General features: G+C 47.3%; 1 protein-coding gene across 9 annotated transcripts in view; it reads left to right on the top strand.

Moving 5' to 3' along the window:
* The window catches only part of FAM167A (family with sequence similarity 167 member A), a 134,353-nt gene that overhangs the window by 95,898 nt on the left and 18,733 nt on the right, over nt 1-19,722 (top strand). For 8 of the 9 annotated variants that reach the window (XM_088467209.1, XM_088467206.1, XM_088467211.1 and 5 more), the window contains one exon: nt 9,066-9,572. In XM_088467209.1, the coding sequence (XP_088323335.1) occupies nt 9,219-9,572 (354 nt within the window). In that variant the 5' untranslated portion in view covers nt 9,066-9,218. Of the gene's footprint in view, nt 1-6,018; nt 6,086-9,065; nt 9,573-19,722 lie in introns of those variants that run through there. The other variant, XM_088467213.1, reaches the window with a different exon arrangement.

Here is a 19,722-nt window from a genome sequence, read left to right as displayed (position 1 = left end):
ATGGCTTTCCGTTAAGGAATTTCTCACCCTAATTAAATATTTTCTCACTTTGTTCTGTGTAACTGTGTGCAGCAAGTTATGTTTTATTGATGTTTCATAGGGTCAGAGGTCAATCGATATTTGACCTATGAACGTGTTTCTGTTGTTGATGAGCAAAACAGCAATTTTTTGTATTATTTCCTGGTGGTTTGGGCCTTTTTGGACTTTTATCCTTTATGTTATAGAATGTCACAAGTGGGTCAGAACCTATGGATACCAAAGACAGGTTAGGCACATTCTCTGTAACTTGCTATTAGGAAATGAAGCTGAAAATTCTATTCAGCTGCAAGAAGGATCATTTTTAGTTGTCTATGGGCTTTATTCAGACAGAGTTGTACGCTAATGCCGCCGCCGCTGTGTAAGTGTCCGCCGCGGCGGTTGTGTATGTCACAGCTGCGATGCGAGAATATGCAAATGTCACAGCGGCTGGCTGATGTACTGAGCCACCCACCTGTGGCTTTTGCAGATCCAAAACATCTGCATAAAATTTCGCCTCTGTGTACAGAGATGCGACATCGGTCACAGAACATTCTATTGTCGCATTTCTGAGTGAGTCTATGGTCCCGCAGGTTTGCCATTGGAATTGAGACGCCGGAGCCTTAATTACAGGATCGCAGACGCAGGGTGTGACAGGCCTCCAAAACGGTTGCGACACACCTGCGTTCCTTGCAGCCAACTCCCAGTTATCTCCCCCAAACTCTCCCTGACGGTCAATCACACTGCGCATAAATAGTCGCTGAGAGTGACTACGGTAATGTACCTTGATGCATGCGCAGTGTGACTCAGACGCAGGCGGACGATAATCGCTCAACTGCGAAAACCTCGGCATAGCGTACAAATCTGAATCAGGCCCTATGTAGAACAACAGATTTGGTGCAGGACATGTGCATACTTGCCTACACTCCCGGAAGTCGCGGGAGGCTCACGATTTTTTGGGTAGCCCCTCGCACCCCAGGAAGCATAGGCAGATCTCCTGCATCTTGCCCCCGGGCAGAATGGGGAGATTTAATGGGGAATTTGCATGTCCGTAGGGAGGGGGTGGGGACGAAATGACACAAATTGCTTCATTTAGCCCCTCCTCTCGGATCCACAAATCGAGGACTTTTCCAGGAAAGAGGTGGGGCCTGATTATGTCAACAGTCAGGCCCCGCCCACCAAACCCGCCTGCAGCAGCAGCAGCTCTTTGGGCTGCTCCCGAAAAGTATTTATACAAAGTCGGTAAGTAATAAGTATGCATGCACCTAGAAGTGTGGTGTCCGGACCGTTCAGGCGCAGTGATGCATACTGGACGCATTTTGCAGTACACATTGACTGCACTTTGTAAATGACCTCTAAGGTAAATATTCCTAGTGATGATGTTCCCTCACTAAATGACTGCATAACACGGGTTTATTTGTTTATTGTATTCTTTTTTTTTTAATTGCCGCCCATGTGCAATGGAACTGAAATTCGGGCTTTCAATTACAATAATAACGGGGGTAGAAAATAAAATTGTTTAGAAAATAGATTCAGTTTATTAAAAAATTATATGATCTGTTATCGCCATCCTGTAATACTCTAGATGGGGGACACCTTCACCGGTGAAAGCCCGGAGTCAGTTACCGCCTTTGTGTATCAACAAGTCATCATTGTAATCATTTTCCGTTGCGTTGTAAAAATGATAATTGTATTTTCCTAGTCATCCGTGTGTGAATCAGTCAACAAAGCAGTTACTGTATTAAGTGATTGTATCTTAATTGACTGTTTCTATCTCTGTCATAGCTGAAAAGTACCTTGAAAGTCCCTGATCTTTCTTACTTTATTGTGCGGAGATAATTCCCACAAGCTGCGTAACGTCTAGACGAGACAGAGTGACTGCTACTCACTTTGATAAAGGACCCAGCTTTCCATTTGTACTGGAGGAAAAAAAAAGAGAATTCAAGGTCTTCCTACTGTACCAGGCATCAGTGAAAAGCTGAAACCTGACCAGGGAGACGGGGCTTTTTCTATGGGACAGATAGCGCCTTGCAAGATGCTGTCATGTTAACCCTTCAGAGTCCGAGGAATAACAGCTCCTGATTATTGACGGTTAGGGGTAAATTTACTCAAGTGAGAGGTTTGAGACGTGAGTTGTAGAAGAGATGTTGCCCATAGCGACCAATCAGATTCTAGCTATTATCTTCTAGAAGGTGCTAGTTAATGTTAAGTAGAATCTGATTGGTTGCTATGGGCAACATCTCTTCTAAAACTCACTTCTCAAAACGCTCACTCGAGTAAATTTACCCCTTAGAGCTCGTAGCCAGTGGCCTATTTCTGGCCAAGCGGATGGGGCTACGTCCGTATCTGTCACTCAACTGCAACGACGCTGCTAACAAGGGGATCCGGATTAAAGGTCCACAGTGTCTAGATCATACATGCCTACCCTCCCGGTTTTCGCGGGAGGCTCACGATTTTTCGGGTAACCCCCCGCACCCCCGGAAGGGTAGGCATTTCTCCTGCATTCTGCCCACTTCCTAGTGAAGTGGGCAGGATGAGGAGAATACCGCGCGGCGATCGCGGGTCTCCGTGAAGGGGGCGGGGCTTAAGATGTGATTCTGCATGAATCACAGCATTTGGCCCCACCCCATATGTAAATTTTACCCAATCGCAGCAGTTTTGCCGCGAGGGGGCGGGGCTTAATGACACGAATCGTTAGGCTCCCGCCCCCATCGGCCTCCCGCTGCTTCTCTTACACGGGCTTCTCCCGGGAAGAGATTATTAAAAGGTAGGTAAGTATGGTCTAGATAGACACTCAATGGGTTGACACCAGATGGTCGACAAGGCAATAGGTTGACAGGGACAAAAGGTCGACAGGTACAAAAAGTTGACTCACAAATGGTTGACAGTGAAAAAGGTCAACACATTTTTTTTTGTCAACATTTTTGAGGCTAAGGATTAGGATTAGGCACTTGCCGGAGGGTTCAGGTACTAGGCAGAAGGTTAGGGTTAGGCTAGGATTAGATTTAGGCACTTAGTGGAGGGTTAGGGTTAGGCAGCAGGGAGAGGGTTAGAGCTAGGGTGAAGATTAGACTTAAATTACCAAAAAAATATGTTGACCATATGTGTGTCAACCTTTTGTATCTATCGACCTATTGTCTGTCTACCGTTATTTATTTATTGCCAGTTTTATATATATATATATATATATATATATAGCACACACATATTCTGCAGGGCTGTACAGAGAACATTTGGCCATTCACATCAGTCACTGCCCCAGTGGAGCTTACAATCTATATTCCAGATCACATGCTCACACACTTGGGTTAATTTTATTTAATTCTTATGATCTCAGTGCTGTAAGGCAGTAATGCTAACCATTACACCATCTGTGCTGCCAACTGCCATCTGTTGTTGATCTATTGAGTGTATCTAGACACTACCGATCTTCTATACCACACCTGCTAAAAAGGGTGGTGCACAGTTAGCTGTGCAAGAAAACTGTGCTGTAACCTATAGCAACCATACTTGCCAAGTTTGTGGAGCTCTCTTCCTGGAGGAAAAGTCCAAGAGAAAGTATGGGGCATTCATGCCTACTCTCCAAAATTTGAAAGAGAACCCAAAATTAACCCTATTTGCGAGCGAATACACTATGACAAGGATGACATAAGAGTCAGGGGCTTAGGGCCCGATTCAGACCCACTCGCCAGGGCACAGCGCTCGCGAGCGGGTCGATTTTCTCCCACTGCGCATTCGCTGCTTCTGGCATGTGCATGCGAGAGCCCCAGCGAGTGACGGCAGCTCCCTCGTTCCGGGGCTCTCTACAAGACGGGGCGGCTGTCGATGTTGATTGACAGCTCTTCCCATTTTGTAGGCGGGGAGGGGGGTTGGCTGCACAAATGCAGGAGTTCCCTTAGGAGCAGGAAGTCCACTCGGGCTTGTGGGAGCCGAGACCCTCCCCCAGGGTCTCCACGCAAGCCCAATGGTCGCGATAATCGCGACCAACACCAGGCCGCTCGCACTGGCTGTGGGTAGTCACCCACAGCTTAGCGAGCGGCCTTGAGGCCGAATAAAAAAAATTAAAAGAAAGCGCCCTGATTCAGAGCGTGCGCTCGCAGATAGTGAGCGCCTCTGAATCAGGCCCTTAGACAGCAGCTGCACATTGCCCAGACAGTCTGTATTACATGGTACAGTCAGGTCCATAAATATTGGGACATTGACAGAATTTTCATATTTTGGCCTCTATTCACCACCACAATGGCTTTGAAATGAAACAAACAAGATGTGCTTTACCTGCAGACTTTCAGATTTAATTTGAGGGTAATTACATCCAAATCAGGTGAACGGTGTAGGAATTACAACGGTTTCTATATGTGCCTCCCCCTTTTTAAGGGGCCAAAAGTAATGGGACAAACTAAACAATCCTAAATCTAACTTTCACTTTTTAATACTTTGTTGCAAATCCTTTGCAGGCAATTACAGCCTGAAGTCTGGAACGCATAGACATCACCAGACGCTGGGTTTCATCCCTGGTGATGCTCTGCCAGGCCTCAACTGCAAATGTCTTCAGTTCCTGCTTGTTCTTGGGGCATTTTCCCTTCAGTTTTGTCTTCATCAAGTGAAATGCATGCTCAATCGGATTCAGGTCAGGGGATTGACTTGGCCATTGCATAACATTCCACTTTTTAGCCTTAAAAAACTCTTTGGTTGCTTTTGCAGTATGCTTCAGCTAATTGTCCATCTGCACTGTGAAGCGCCGTCCAATGAGTTCTGAAGCATTTGACTGAATATGAGCATATAATATTGCCCGAAACACTTCAGAATTTTATCAGCAGTCACATCATCAATAAATACAAGGGAACCAGTTCCATTGGCAGCCATACATGCCCACGCCATGGCACTACCACCACCATGCTTCACTGATGAGGTGGTATCTTTTGGATCATGAGCAGTTCCTTTCCTTCTCTTCCCATCACTCTGGTACAAGTTGATCTTTGTCTCATCTGTCCATAGGATATTGTTCCAGAACTGTAATGGCTTTTTTAGATGTTGTTTGGCAAACTCTAATCTGGTCTTCCTGTTTTTGTGGCTCACCAATGGTTTGCATCTTGTGGTGAACCCTCTATATTCACTCTTGTGAAGTCTTCTCTTGATTGTTGACTTTGACACATATACATCTACCTCCTGGAAAGTGTTCTTGATTTGGCCAACTGTTGTGAATGGGTTTTTCTTCACCAGGGAAATAATTCTTTTGTCATCCACCACAGTTGTTTTCCGTGGTCTTCCAGGTCTTTTGGTGTTGCTGAGCTCTCCGGTGTGTTCTTTCTTTTTAAGAATGTTCCAAACAGTTGATTTGGCCACACCTAATGTTTTTGCAATCTCTCTGATGGGTTTATTTTCATTTTTCAGCCTAATGATGGCTTGCTTCACTGATAGTGACAGCTCTTTGGATCTCATATTGAGAGTTGACATCAACTGATTCCAATTGCAAATGTCACACCTAGAATCAACTCCAGACCTTTTACTTGCTTAATTGATAATGAAATAACGAGGGAATAGCCCACACCTGTCCATGAAATAGCTTTTGAGTTGATAGTCCCATTACTTTTGGCCCCTTAAAAAGTGGGAGGCACATATTGAAACTGTTGTAATTCCTACACCGTTCACCTGATTTGGATGTAATTACCCTCAAATGAAATCTGAAAGTCTGCAGTTAAAGCACATCCTGTTTGTTTCATTTCAAAGCCATTGTGGTGGTGAATAGAGGCCAAAATCTGAAAATTCTGTCAATGTCCCAATATTTATGGACCTGACTGTATATAGAACTTGCAGCCTCTCCCTACAGTACATGAGTGCTGAATATAGTAACAACACAGACAATGGATAGGGAATGACATGTAAATATACCTTGCATTGATTTATTGCATTCACTGATTTGAGCAAACACCAGGAGCATTACTGAGCGAGCGAGCTTGTTGTGTGACTCTCCCTAGCACGGTCACGCACAGAACAAAAGCAGCACAGAGACCCTCTTGTCGTCTCTCCGGATTAGTGAATCAGCACGGGAGGAAATCTCTTTGCCTGTGAGGTAAATGTAGAGTTGGAGCAGCTGGAATGCACTGAAGCTCCCTGCACCTGAGCTCCTAATGTCAGACAATACTGTAAAGATTGATAACCCACCGGCGTGCCTGCGCTAGTACAGTGCACCAGACACCACGTGTCTTCTGCCTTTTATTTTATTGCGTGTAAAGAAGCCATGAGGTGATAATGATAATGACTACACACTTTTTTCTTGGAAAGAAGATGTTTACTTAGTTTATTTTATACAGTACTTTGGGTTTTCATTCATCTACAGTTAGCCGCGATGACACGAGCCAATTGCGCAGACAGCTGCGTATTGTGAAGTCACATGTCTATCTGAGCCTAATGGTAGAGGATCGTTAGTGGTCAGATTGTCGTCTAACATTTATTATCAGTTACTTTTATAGCACCACAATATTCCGTCGCGATTTACAATTGGGAACAAACAGTAATGAAAAAAGACTGCTAATTGAATATCTCCTGGCAGTTTACACGGGAGTTGAAAGGGCGTGGCAAAGCACGCAGCTAATCGGATTCCACCGGCGAGTTTAGCAGGCAAACATAAATCCATATATTTTGAATAGACTTTTTTTGTATTACCAATGCGCTATTTAATCTGGTGTCTGTCTCTCTGACCCTGAGGGGGGCTAACATGGACGTCTCGTGTATTCAAATATGCGCAGTTCGTGGCCTTTTGCTATGAGGGGGTGAGGCCTAATAATGCAAATAGTGCAGCACCTCCCCCCCTCATTACCGCCCACCTACAAATTACTAAAGTAGGTATAGCATATGTAGCAGTCATGCATATCTCTGCATAGGCACAGATAGGTGCGTTCTCTGGCCCTCATTCAGAGGCGGTCGCAAGAAGCGATCGCTCTCTCTGAATGAGGGCGGCCGATCTGTTTTTTAGTGCGGCCTCCTGGTCGCTAGCTAAGCTGTGTGTTACCACCCACAGCTTAGCGACCGACCAGGGTGATGGTCGCGATGATCAAGACCATCGCAACCATGGGGGCTTGCGACGAAACCCTAAGGTTGGGTCTCGGCAACCGCAAGCCCTCTGATCGAGCAGGAAGCTCCCCACTGACATCACTGATGATGTCAGTGCGGCCGCCCACAAAACGGCAAGCGTTCCGTCAGGAACGCCTCCGTTTGTGAAACCACACCTCCCCACCACGCCTACAAAACGGGCCGAGCTGTCGATCAACATCGACAGCCGGCCCTTTTGTAGAGAGCTCCGGAGCAAGAGAGTTTCTCTCTCACTCCGGGGCTTGCGCACGCACAGTGCGGCCGCTGCGAGTGCGCAGGACCAAAACATCGACCCGGTTGCGAGCGTTCATCGCTTGCGACCGGGTCTGAATGAGGTCCTCTTTCTGGGCAGGCGCTTTATATATATATATATATATATCATAAGACTCACATCACATTGAGTAAACAAGACTAAACAAGTGATATATTTAAAGTGTTGCAGAACTCAATAGAGTGAGGTAATAATTACCATAAAAACAGTTTTCTCCAGTTTTCCACTCAAGCTATGAAAAGCAAAGGAGCCTGCAGCCAGCTAACATCGATCAGAAACTTACCCAGAAAAAAAGAATCTGTACTGTTCTGGCTTGTCCTAACTTCATACTGTAGCTTTCTTCTTAAGTGTAATGAAGTCTTTCCCTCTGCGCTATCACAAGCTGTAATAGTTCTTTACTTCCTTTTTTACCACAGGTTCTCAAACTCGGTCCTCAGGACCCCCAAACAGTGCATGTTTTCCAGGTCTCCTCACATATAGAAATATAAGTGAAATAATTAGCTCCACCTGTGGATCATTTAAAATGTGTCAGTGAGTAATGAATACACCTGTGCACCTGCTGGGTGACCTGTATGGGGTCATGAGGACCGAGTTTGAGAACTTCTGCTTTAGACAATGGTCAACTTGTTTCTAATATAAGAAAATGAACTGAAATGTTAAAGCATATCATGCCGCTTATCCCACTTCTATCTTTGTTTTATGCCCCTGTATTCTAGGAATCCGTACTGGACATTTCTGTTACCTAGGAGACTGTGACCTAGGTAGGGGGACCAATGGAAGGGGGAAACAGGGTGACATTGGACAGACAAATAAATAACTAGACTACATTGTGTTACACTAATGATAACACAGCAATAAAACATTTGGAAGTTTAATTATGCCCCCCTGTCCCCTGTACTTACCATGCTTTTAAATGTGCTCGGTACATTTTGGACACGGATAGAGAATGCCGGCATGAGAATGCGGTCAAGGTTGTATTGTCGACATTGATATGTTGACACTGATGAAACGTTGACATGCGAACAACATCGACAATCTGCGGTACAGCAATGCGGCTGTTCCAGTGGTTACGGAGATAAATACCCTAAGGCAGGGTACACATCTAAACGACCGGCAATCGTGCCGATGTTCAGGGCGATTTGCCTTCACCCTGGACATGGCATGATTGCCGGTACACACTTGAAAGATTTAATGAAAGACGGAACAATCACTGTTCCGTCCTTCATTAACTTGTACAGGCTCTCATGCGATATCGTATGATTGACTGTGCAGCACAGCCAATCGTACGATATTGCTTGTGACCGCAGGTACGCGCAAATTGGGCATACACACTGCACGATATGCCCGATTTGTCGTTCCGATTTGGCTAAATCGGGCCGATATCGTACATGTGTGTATGCAGCCTTACCCATTTCTCTTATGAACATGTCAGCATTTTGCAGATGTTGACATGTTAGCTGTTGACATTTCAACAGTGTCATCATCATAACTGCCGACATCACACTGTTAAAATGAATGTCAGACATTGCAGCCACATTCCTTTCAGTTCATTCAGATAACTCCATCTATGTTCAAGCAAGAAGTATTATACCGTGGATTCTTTTTATAATGAACTACTGATTATTGTTTTTGTCATTTGTGTAATGAGTCATGTCTCCTAGTTTCACCGCTTGCCATTTTATTATTTTAGATGCTGCAATCAAATGGATAAGTAAGCAGAAATCAATGTACATCCAGGAAAAGAAGACAGACAATATATGTCCCACCGGACGAGCTGAGGCCATGAACCTAACTGCATGACCATATTTTCTATCCTAACCCTTCTTTGTGAGTCTCGGGTGTCATGTCCTTACCAAAGATAGAGATCGAGGAGCCAGAAGAGGAGGCAGAAGATAGCTCCATCCCACCGACAGATGACCACCTGCGAAACCTGAAGGCGCTCACGGAGAAGTTGAGGCTACAGACTCGGAGGCCGTCCTACCTAGAGTGGAGAGCAAAACTTGAGGACCAGCCCTGGAAGAGCCCCAGCGTGGAGCAAGAGGTGGAGGAGAGCCAACAGGCCGAGAAGGAGACATGCCCAACGCTGGAGGTGGAACTGGTCCAGAAAAGTGTAACGGAGGCGAAAGAGAACACTTCAGGGAAGATCCACGGCTTCGATAGCATTGATGATGCTCTGATTTGGCTCAGGAAGGAGCTGGTAAGTGCTTTTCTGTTCCTGTGTAACTGATGACTGCTATAGAATATCTGCTATGTGAGCATCATTCAATTGATTTTCTCATTGTTTGAAGGAGGAAGCAGATACATTAACTACAATGGGCATTATGTACTTATTGTATTTAATGCAGTGTCACTTGCTTTAACTATCAGTTCACTATGTAAATATCCCAGTATATTGATCCGTACAATGAACTTTTTAACCCGTCTCCAACGTGTGCCACAAGGAGATATTCTCAGGTTACCTTTGTACATTGGGTGTATTTAGTAAATAACAGTTTGGGACACTGTAGATCGCAATATCACCGCCATGCTTATATGACAATATAAACAGCGTAATGCGCAATGTAATATAATAATAAATTTTATTTACATAGTGGCAACATATTCTTTAGCGCAACATAGACTAATGTTAGGAGCGCGGCATAGACTTTAATGTTAGACCATCCATTATGTATAGCAATTTGGAACCATGTAGCGCCATATAAATCAAAGCTAATAACAATAAAGGCAGGTGGGATTTACAGTATATTGACATATTCTGGGCCGCCGAGACAAACGAGGGACCTGGGAGATAAAGGGGTGTGGCCACATTTCTGGAGGTGTGGCCCTGAAAAAAAAACCAACAATGAAAAATATTAGAGGAGAGGTCCTGAGGGGCTCTGTGAGCTGTAGAGAAGGAGGAGGAATGAACATTTCTTATTATTATAACTCTAGTTCACACAGGCGCTCCTGCACGGCAGAGACAGACTCGGCAGGGCTAAGTTTCACTGCTCCGGTAATGAATTGCTCCGACGCACGCAACGAGTAAGAATGTTAATGATCAGGTTCCGCTCGGACCACAATAATTAACATTGTCAGATCCTTATTATGAAGCACCAGAGTGTGGGAAGAGTTAGGGAGATTGAAGGGAATCTTACCACCTACTTTTATAGCTGGCCTCTAGGAAATCCGGGAAGGGTGAGGTCCAGGTGGCAAGGGAGGGGCCACAATGATGCAGTCTGCAGTGACACGCCCACATTCAGGGCATTATGTCATAGGGTGGGGCCACAGCAAACCGCATCGCCACTTCCTGCCCCGCCCACTTCACTGGAGATCTGAGCTGGCAGCAATTGTGTCCCGTCCTGTATATTAACTAGGGATGTGCAGGCTCGGATAGGTTCGAGTTTGCACGTGGAGTTCGGATTTTTCCCTCCAAAAAAACGGAACTCAGAACGAGGCAAAACGTCATCTTACATGGACGAACATCATCATTCCTGGTCTTTTGTCCAGGAATGATGATGTTCGTCCATGTAAGATGACGTTTTGCCTCGTTCTGAGTTCCGTTTTTTTGGAGGGAAAAATCCGAACTCCACGTGCAAACTCGAACCTATCCGAGCCTGCACATCCCTAATATTAACTAGATCCCAATGTACAATAAAGCTCCAAACACACGTGTCACTAGTACTAGAGGCAGGCACAATGTGGTATTAAAGCAGTGGTCAGGGAACAGGAGTAAATTACCCCACATGGGGTAAAAATGTAATTCCTGGGGATAATGGATGCAGGGCTGGAGGTGCACGTGAACCGGGTGCACCCCTGCACCCGGCGCCAGTGACCTCCAGCCCGGCGCTGCAGGGAGGCTCTAAGCTGGACACCCGCTGAGATGTTATTACCAGCGGGCGCCCGGCTCCTTCCCTGCAGCGCCGTGTTACCCGGAGGTTGGAGTTCTCTTCTGAACTCCAGCTTCCGGCTCTCTCCATGCGCACTATGACGTCTCTGCCATAGTTCCAAGGAGCAGCCGAGCGGACAGGATGGCGGCGGATGCAGGAGCGGAGATTAAGGTAAGTGTCTTTTTGTTTTGTACAAGCAGCACTACAGGGGCATTATATGGGGGCACTGCTACAGGGGCATAACTATGGGGGCACTGTTACAGGGACATAACTATGGGGGCACTGCTACAGGGGAATGACTATGGGGGCACTGCTACAGAGGCATTATATGGGGGCACTACTACAGGGGCACAGCTATGGGGGCACTGCTACAGGGCCATAACTATGGGGGCACTGCTACAGGGGCATAACTATGGGGGCACTACTACAGGGGCATAACTATGGGGGCACTGCTACAGGGGCATAACTATGGGGCCCTGCTACAGGGGCATAACTATGGGGGCACTGCTACATGGGGCATTATATGGGGGCACTGCTACAGGGGCATAACTATGGGGGCACTACTACAGGGGCATAACTATGGGGGCGCTGCTACAGGGGCACTACTACAGGGGCATTATATGGGGGCACTACTACAGGGCTACAACTATGGGGGCACTGCTACAGGGGCATAACTATGGGGGCACTGCCACAGGTGCATAACTATGGGGGCACTACTACAGGCACTGCTACAGGTGCATAACTATGGCACTGCTACAGGGGCATAATTATGGGGGCACTGCTACAGGGGCATAACTATGGGGGCACTACTACAGGCACTGCTACAGGTGCATAACTATGGCACTGCTACAGGGGCATAATTATGGGGGCACTGCTACAGGTGCATAACTATGGGGGCACTACTACAGGCACTGCTACAGGTGCATAACTATGGCACTGCTACAGGGGCATAATTATGGGGGCACTGCTACAGGGGCATAACTATGGGGGCACTACTACAGGGGCATAACTATGGGCGCACTGCTACAGGGACATAACTATGGGGGCACTGATACAAGGGCATAACTATGGGGGCACTACTACAGGGGCATAACTATGGGGGCACTGCTACAGGGGCATAACTCTGGGGGCAGTGCTACAGGGGCATTATATGGGGCACTGCTACAGGGGCATAACTATGGGGGCACTGCTATATGATTTCCTTCCTTTCAAATAAAGGGGTATGGTCGGCGTATCTAAATATATTTTGGGATAAAAGGTAAAAAAGTTCCCTGACCCCTGTATTAAAGTGATAGGAGGTTGGATTATTATATGTATGTGCACTTCTAGTGTGTTGTTGTGTTGCCTCCCTAGATGGGAGAGAAAAGGCTGCACCACAACGTGCACTGGTGCAAAACAATATTGTGCCGCTCATGAAGTGACGAGTCCATTTCATAAATAAGGTTCATGTAGACTTAATAGGCCTGATTCTGAGTTGGACGCAACGGCGATCTTGGGCGCAGTGGAGCGATTTTCTTTTCTGCGCATGTGTCTAAGTCGTACATGCCTGCCCTCCCGGTTTTCGCGGGAGGCTCCCGAATTTTCATGTAACCCCCCGCAGCCCCGGAAGGGTAGGCACTTCTCCCGTATTATGCCCACTTCCTTGTGAAGTGGGCAGAATGGGGAGAATTTCCACGGCGATCGCGGGTCCCCGTGTAGGGGGCGGGGCTTACTGATGTGAACTGCCAGGCCCCGCCCCCATTCTAGCCTACCTGCTTTCTCCTACCAAGGCTTCTCCCGGGAAGGGGAAGCCTAAAGGTAGGCAACTATGGTCTAAGTTGTGCACACATAGTCGTAGTTGCGATGCTCTGGAAATGTTCTCAAACTGTGCTGGGCGTTCCTGGGCGGTGATAAAGCAGACGCACAGAGACGGTCCATCCTATAGGAGTTTGGCGATTGTGTTGCTGATTGTGTTTGCGTACGGAGATGGAGAATCGCTCACATAGGAAACCATATTCAGATGGAGATTCACCTAGTATAGGGCTGGTGCAAGTTTCTATGGAGCGACCAAGAGTGCGCCAATCGGTATTTCAGCGTATAAGAACGTACACATTGGGCGTCTCAGGCCTTGCACATTGGGACCCACGGCGGTACACCAGGGGAAGGGCTTTTTTAGTGGCATTTACATAAAGTCGCAGATGTAGAACCAGCAAAGAAATGCAGACTTCGGCGCCATTGCGTCCGACTGAGAATTTAGCCAATACGTGCTCTCATTGGTTGCAGCTAGTTATGAGCTGTTCGGTTTTTTTTTTTTCCCAAATAATTTTTATTGAAACACTACACATATTCACAATCCAAACTTCGAAAAACAATAATATAATGATTTTTGAGGAAACCGAATACACCCAAACTTAGGGATTCCGAGTCGAACCGCGTCCCAATTTGGAATCACTTTGGGGTTCTGACTAGAACCGAACTCGGGTTTAATTCACAATTTGGAATTCGGATTTCAAATAACGGTGTGTTTTGGATTGTATTTAAGTCCCAAGTGCTGCGAGGTGGTCAGAAGTGACTGGAAATTAAAGTTATTGATGTTAATAATACTATAGGAACAAAAAACAGCTGCCAGTTATATGATTTTAACTGTTTTTATCTATTTTTAAAGAAATCCATAACCAAAACCGAATAGGAACCAAAACACCTGAGGGTAGTTTAGGCAAAACCAAAACACGGGAGTATGCATACTTCTCTCGTTACAGCGCTGCGATTTATTTTCCTAAAGTGAAATCTGGACCTGATTCATTAAGGACGGCTATTGCGATCGCAGCTCCATAATCGCATGTAGGTCTCCTGCGAAAATATGCTAATGATTGCTATGACAATACCGTCACACAGCCAGCATAGAGACGCCCACTACCTCCCACCACCGCTATCTCACATCCGTAATACCTTGCAGTCCTGCGTATACATCGGAAACATTGAGTACCATCGGCTCCTCACGCACAATTACAGCGGCCCTGACCCTACTTAGATATTACTAACCTCGTAGCATGCAGTGAGTACACAAGCTGCGTATGCCGTCGCAGTGGCTAATTATGCACGCCCATGTAACGTCGTTCAAACGGAGACAGGCAGGCCTGCGTTTCTCCAACCACTCCCCTGTTACCACCCCCAAACGCTGACTACCCGTCACTTACTCTGCGATGGCTTACCGTGCTGTGCGCAATCGCATACACATGCGCAGTATGTAACAATTGGCCAACTGCGTACGCTGTTGCAGTTGCGATCCATAATGAATCAGGCCCTCTGATTGGTTGCTGGATTTCATTAGATTAAATTCTAGTTGTTAGTTGCTCTCTGTTACTTTTTATTTAGCATTTATTCCCCTTAAAGGAAAATTAAGGCTGGGTACACACTACACAATGTGTGTACCCAGCGACGCTTCAGATTCGCTTCACAACAATATATTGTGCAGGGTATCGCATATTGGCCCTCATTCAGCCTATGCGCTCGCAAGCGGGTCGATGGTCGGGCACTGTGCACGTGCCGCGTGCGCACAGCGCTTGCGCAAGCCCCGGAGTGAGAGATATATTCAACAGCTCGCCCCGTTTTGTAGGGGGGGTAGCCAGACAAACGGAGGCATTCCTGAAGGAACGCCTGCCGTTTGGGGGCGGCCCTACTGACATCACCAGTGATGTTAGTAGGGAGCTTCCTGCTCTGTTAGAGCAGGAAGCTACCTGGGGCTTGCGGTAGACGAGACCCTACCGCAAGGGTCTTGCCGCAAGCCCCGATAGTCGCGATGGTCTCGACCATCGCGACCATCACCTGGTCACTCGCTAAAGCTGTGGGTGGTCACCCACAGCTTAGCGAGCGGCCAGGAGGCCGGCTTTTAAAACAAAAGCCGCCGCCCTCATTCAGAGCGAGCGCTCGCTTTTTGCGAGCGGCTCTGAATGAGGGCCTTTGTGTATGCAGGGGTCTTCAACCTTTGGCCCTCCAGCTGCTGTGGAACTACACATCCAAGCATGCCCTGCCACCGTTTTGATATAACAGCATGCTAAAACTGTGGCAGGGCATTCTGGATCTGTAGTTCCACAACAGCTGGAGGGCCAAGGTTGAAGACCCCTGGTGTACAGGGTAAGGCTGGGTACACACTACACGATGTGTGTACCCAGTGACAGGATGACTCAAAGGGACGATGCATCACGTTGTCCGTACACACTGCAGGATGTGTGTACCCAGTGACAGGATGACTCGATGGGACAATGCATCGCGGCGTCCGTACACACTGCACGATGTGTGTACCCAGTGACAGGATGACTCGATGGGACAATGCATCACGGCGTCCGTACACACTGCACGATGTGTGTACCCAGTGACAGGATGACTCGATGGGACAATGCATCACGGCGTCCGTACACACTGCACGATGTGTGTACCCAGTGACAGGATGACTCGATGGGACAATGCATCGCGGCGTCCGTACACACTGCATGATTCTGTGGACGATGGCGCAGTGTGCCGTTCCATGCTGCATTTAGCAACTTGGTGTGTTCACTACATTGTCCCATCTGAAGTGCAGCGCGTCAGATGGGAAGATGCGATGAACGACCACGTGAAGGCGAAATTGGGCGTACACACTGTGCGATCCGTACGATATATGTCATTCCGATTCGCTGCTAAGTGATATATTGTGTGAAGGATCACATAGTGTGTAGCAACTAGGGTAAGTTTCAGCTCTCCCCGGGCAATCTTGCATCATGGAACTAATCTATCTACTGTCAGGTCTGTTCAGGTCGGCAACCACAGGACATGACAGGACAACAGTAGTTTATAAAACAAAGATGAAGACAGTGACAACTTATTATGGTGCCACATTGTTAATAGCCTTAATTTCCATTCCTTTATGAATTATGTAGGTCATAAACAACATTAGTAAATCAGATCCGCTGAGAGTATATATTTCCTGCTCCCTGTTTCATGCTGTGAGTAGTTCTAAGGTACTATTAATAATGCAAACAAGGGAGAAATGACTTTAGAGGCCATTAACATAATTAACGATGGAAGTACACGGCTCATTAGAGAGTGACCAGAGGTTACACTGTGTAACAAGCAGCTTGTTGTATAGTGGCATTTATACTGGTGGTTGAGCACTGAGTGACAAAACCAATATTAACTCCCAGCAGTGTAGCAATGGGCTAGAAACCCTGGGGTCCTTGCTGCCCGCCCTATACGCTGCATGAGCTCTGGGCAGCTGGGATCTGTGGTTCTCCAAGTGTTTCATACTTGTGGAAGGATTTATAAACCAGGGGGCTATGGGATAACCTATAGATGACCTATAGAGCCCTCCAGGAGGAATTCAGAAGGGAGAAGTCTGCATTGTAATCACAAGGGAACAAAATCTAAGACAGTACAGGCAAAGTATTGGTTAGTGGGTTAGCTTTGGTGTGGTGTATAGCTGCGTACACACGTAAAGATTTTCTATCCAACCATCCAACTAGTTGATTGGTTGGAATGAAAATTTGGTAAGGTATGGGAGTAACTGATGATCAGCAATTTGCTCCTAAATGCCAGAAAACAGATGAGAAACATAACGGAGGTTTGGGCTAGAACCGAGGGCACATAAACCTCTAGTCAGGGATAGAGGGGGTTAATGAAGTTAAAGATGTTTGTTTTTTGTTTACAGTAAGTAGGCAGATGTGATGGGGCGAGAGGTTAGGGGGCGTGTTATGTGAGGGTGTGGTGATAGGATGAGAGGTTAGGGGGCGTGTTATGTGAGAGGGTGTGGTGATAGGATGAGAGGTTAGGGGGCGTGTTATGTGAGAGGGTGTGGTGATAGGATGAGAGGTTAGGGGGCGTGTTATGTGAGAGGGTGTGGTGATAGGATGAGAGGTTAGGGGGCGTGTTATGTGAGAGGGTGTGGTGATAGGATGAGAGGTTAGGGGGCATTATGTGAGGGTGTGGTGATAGGATGAGAGGTTAGGGGGCGTGTTATGTGAGAGGGAGTGGTGATAGGATGAGAGGTTAGGGGGCGTGTTATGTGAGATGGTGTGGTGATAGGATGAGAGGTTAGGGGGCGTGTTATGTGAGAGGGAGTGGTGATAGGATGAGAGGTTAGGGGGCGTGTTATGTGAGAGGGTGTGGTGATAGGATGAGAGGTTAGGGGGCGTGTTATGTGAAGGTGTGGTGATAGGATGAGAGGTTAGGAGGTGTGTTATGTGAGAGGGTGTGGTGATAGGATGAGAGGTTAGGGGGCGTGTTATGTGAGGGTGTGGTGATAGGATGAGAGGTTAGGGGGCGTGTTATGTGAGAGGGAGTGGTGATAGGATGAGAGGTTAGGGGGCGTGTTATGTGAGAGGGTGTGGTGATAGGATGAGAGGTTAGGGGGCGTGTTATGTGAGAGGGAGTGGTGATAGGATGAGAGGTTAGGGGGCGTGTTATGTGAGAGGGTGTGGTGATAGGATGAGAGGTTAGGGGGCGTGTTATGTGAGAGGGTGTGGAGATAGGATGAGAGGTTAGGGAGCGTGTTATGTGAGAGGGTGTGGTGATAGGATGAGAGGTTAGGGAGCGTGTTATGTGAGAGGGTGTGGTGATGTGATGAGAGGTTAGGGGGCGTGTTATGTGAGAGGGTGTGGTGATAGGATGAGAGGTTAGGGGGCGTGTTATGTGAGAGGGTGTGGAGATAGGATGAGAGGTTAGGGGGCGTGTTATGTGAGAGGGAGTGGTGATAGGATGAGAGGTTAGGGGGCGTGTTATGTGAGAGGGTGTGGTGATAGGATGAGAGGTTAGGGGGCGTGTTATGTGAGAGGGTGTGGTGATAGGATGAGAGGTTAGGGGGCGTGTTATGTGAGGGTGTGGTGATAGGATGAGAGGTTAGGGGGCGTGTTATGTGAGAGGGAGTGGTGATAGGATGAGAGGTTAGGGGGCATGTTATGTGAGGGTGTGGTGATAGGATGAGAGGTTAGGGGGCGTGTTATGTGAGAGGGAGTGGTGATAGGATGAGAGGTTAGGGGGCGTGTTATGTGAAAGGGTGTGGTGATAGGATGAGAGGTTAGGGGGCGTGTTATGTGAAAGGGTGTGGTGATAGGATGAGAGGTTAGGGGGCGTGTTATGTGAGAGGGTGTGGTGATAGGATGAGAGGTTAGGGGGCGTGTTATGTGAGAGGGTGTGGTGATAGGATGAGAGGTTAGGGGGCGTGTTATGTGAGAGGGTGTGGTGATAGGATGAGAGGTTAGGGGGCGTGTTATGTGAGAGGGAGTGGTAGGATGAGAGGTTAGGGGGCGTGTTATGTGAGAGGGTGTGGTGATAGGATGAGAGGTTAGGGGGTGTGTTATGTGAGAGGGAGTGGTGATAGGATGAGAGGTTAGGGGGTGTGTTATGTGAGAGGGTGTGGTGATAGGATGAGAGGTTAGGGGGTGTGTTATGTGAGAGGGAGTGGTGATAGGATGAGAGGTTAGGGGGTGTGTTATGTGAGAGGGAGTGGTGATAGGATGAGAGGTTAGGGGGTGTGTTATGTGAGAGGGAGTGGTGATAGGATGAGAGGTTAGGGGGCGTGTTATGTGAGAGGGTGTGGTGATAGGATGAGAGGTTAGGGGGCGTGTTATGTGAGAGGGTGTGGTGATAGGATGAGAGGTTAGGGGGCATGTTATGTGAGAGGGTGTGGTGATAGGATGAGAGGTTAGGGGGCGTGTTATGTGAGAGGGTGTGGTGATAGGATGAGAGGTTAGGGGGTGTGTTATGTGAGAGGGAGTGGTGATAGGATGAGAGGTTAGGGGGTGTGTTATGTGAGAGGGTGTGGTGATAGGATGAGAGGTTAGGGGGTGTGTTATGTGAGAGGGAGTGGTGATAGGATGAGAGGTTAGGGGGTGTGTTATGTGAGAGGGAGTGGTGATAGGATGAGAGGTTAGGGGGCGTGTTATGTGAGAGGGTGTGGTGATAGGATGAGAGTCAGATATCCTAGAAGCCAGGGCGGTACACAGTTTGGCGCCATAATTCACCCTCCACTGCTCTAGCTGCCAGCTGGCACTGACTTCCTGGTCAGGTCCCACGCTCACTGCTGATTGGCATAAGCTGGGTGACTGACAAGTTGGTCAGAGCTCAGCGCTGAATGGCTGGCCATGTGACCTGTCAACTGTAATTGCACTGAATAGCTGGCGCTATTATAGATCGTCTCGTCCTTCTTTTTCCCAGGTCCGTTAACTCGTGGTAAGTAAATGTTTATCTGCAGTGCAGGACTAGGCACTCCAACAGCTGTGGAACTAGAAGTCCCAGTAACTGGGCATGCACGGACTTGTAGTTCTACAGCAGCTGTATAGCCACCAGTTGCTTAGGCCTCATCCAGCATGGGATCAGTTGTTGCCTAGTTAAATTAATGTATTTATTTTTTTTAGCAAAAAACTAAAATAAAAGGTATTTATTAAAACTGTTGCTCTGTTGATATCTCAGTAGGGAATATGTAATATGGAAATATACTTTTTACTTACTGGGGAAATGTTAAAAAAAAAT

Source organism: Taudactylus pleione, unplaced genomic scaffold, assembly GCF_031769625.1.
Source record: "Taudactylus pleione unplaced genomic scaffold, aTauple2 ptg000070l, whole genome shotgun sequence".
In the NCBI taxonomy this organism is placed as follows: domain Eukaryota; kingdom Metazoa; phylum Chordata; class Amphibia; order Anura; family Myobatrachidae; genus Taudactylus; species Taudactylus pleione.
This window is presented reverse-complemented; position numbering and strand designations above follow the sequence as displayed.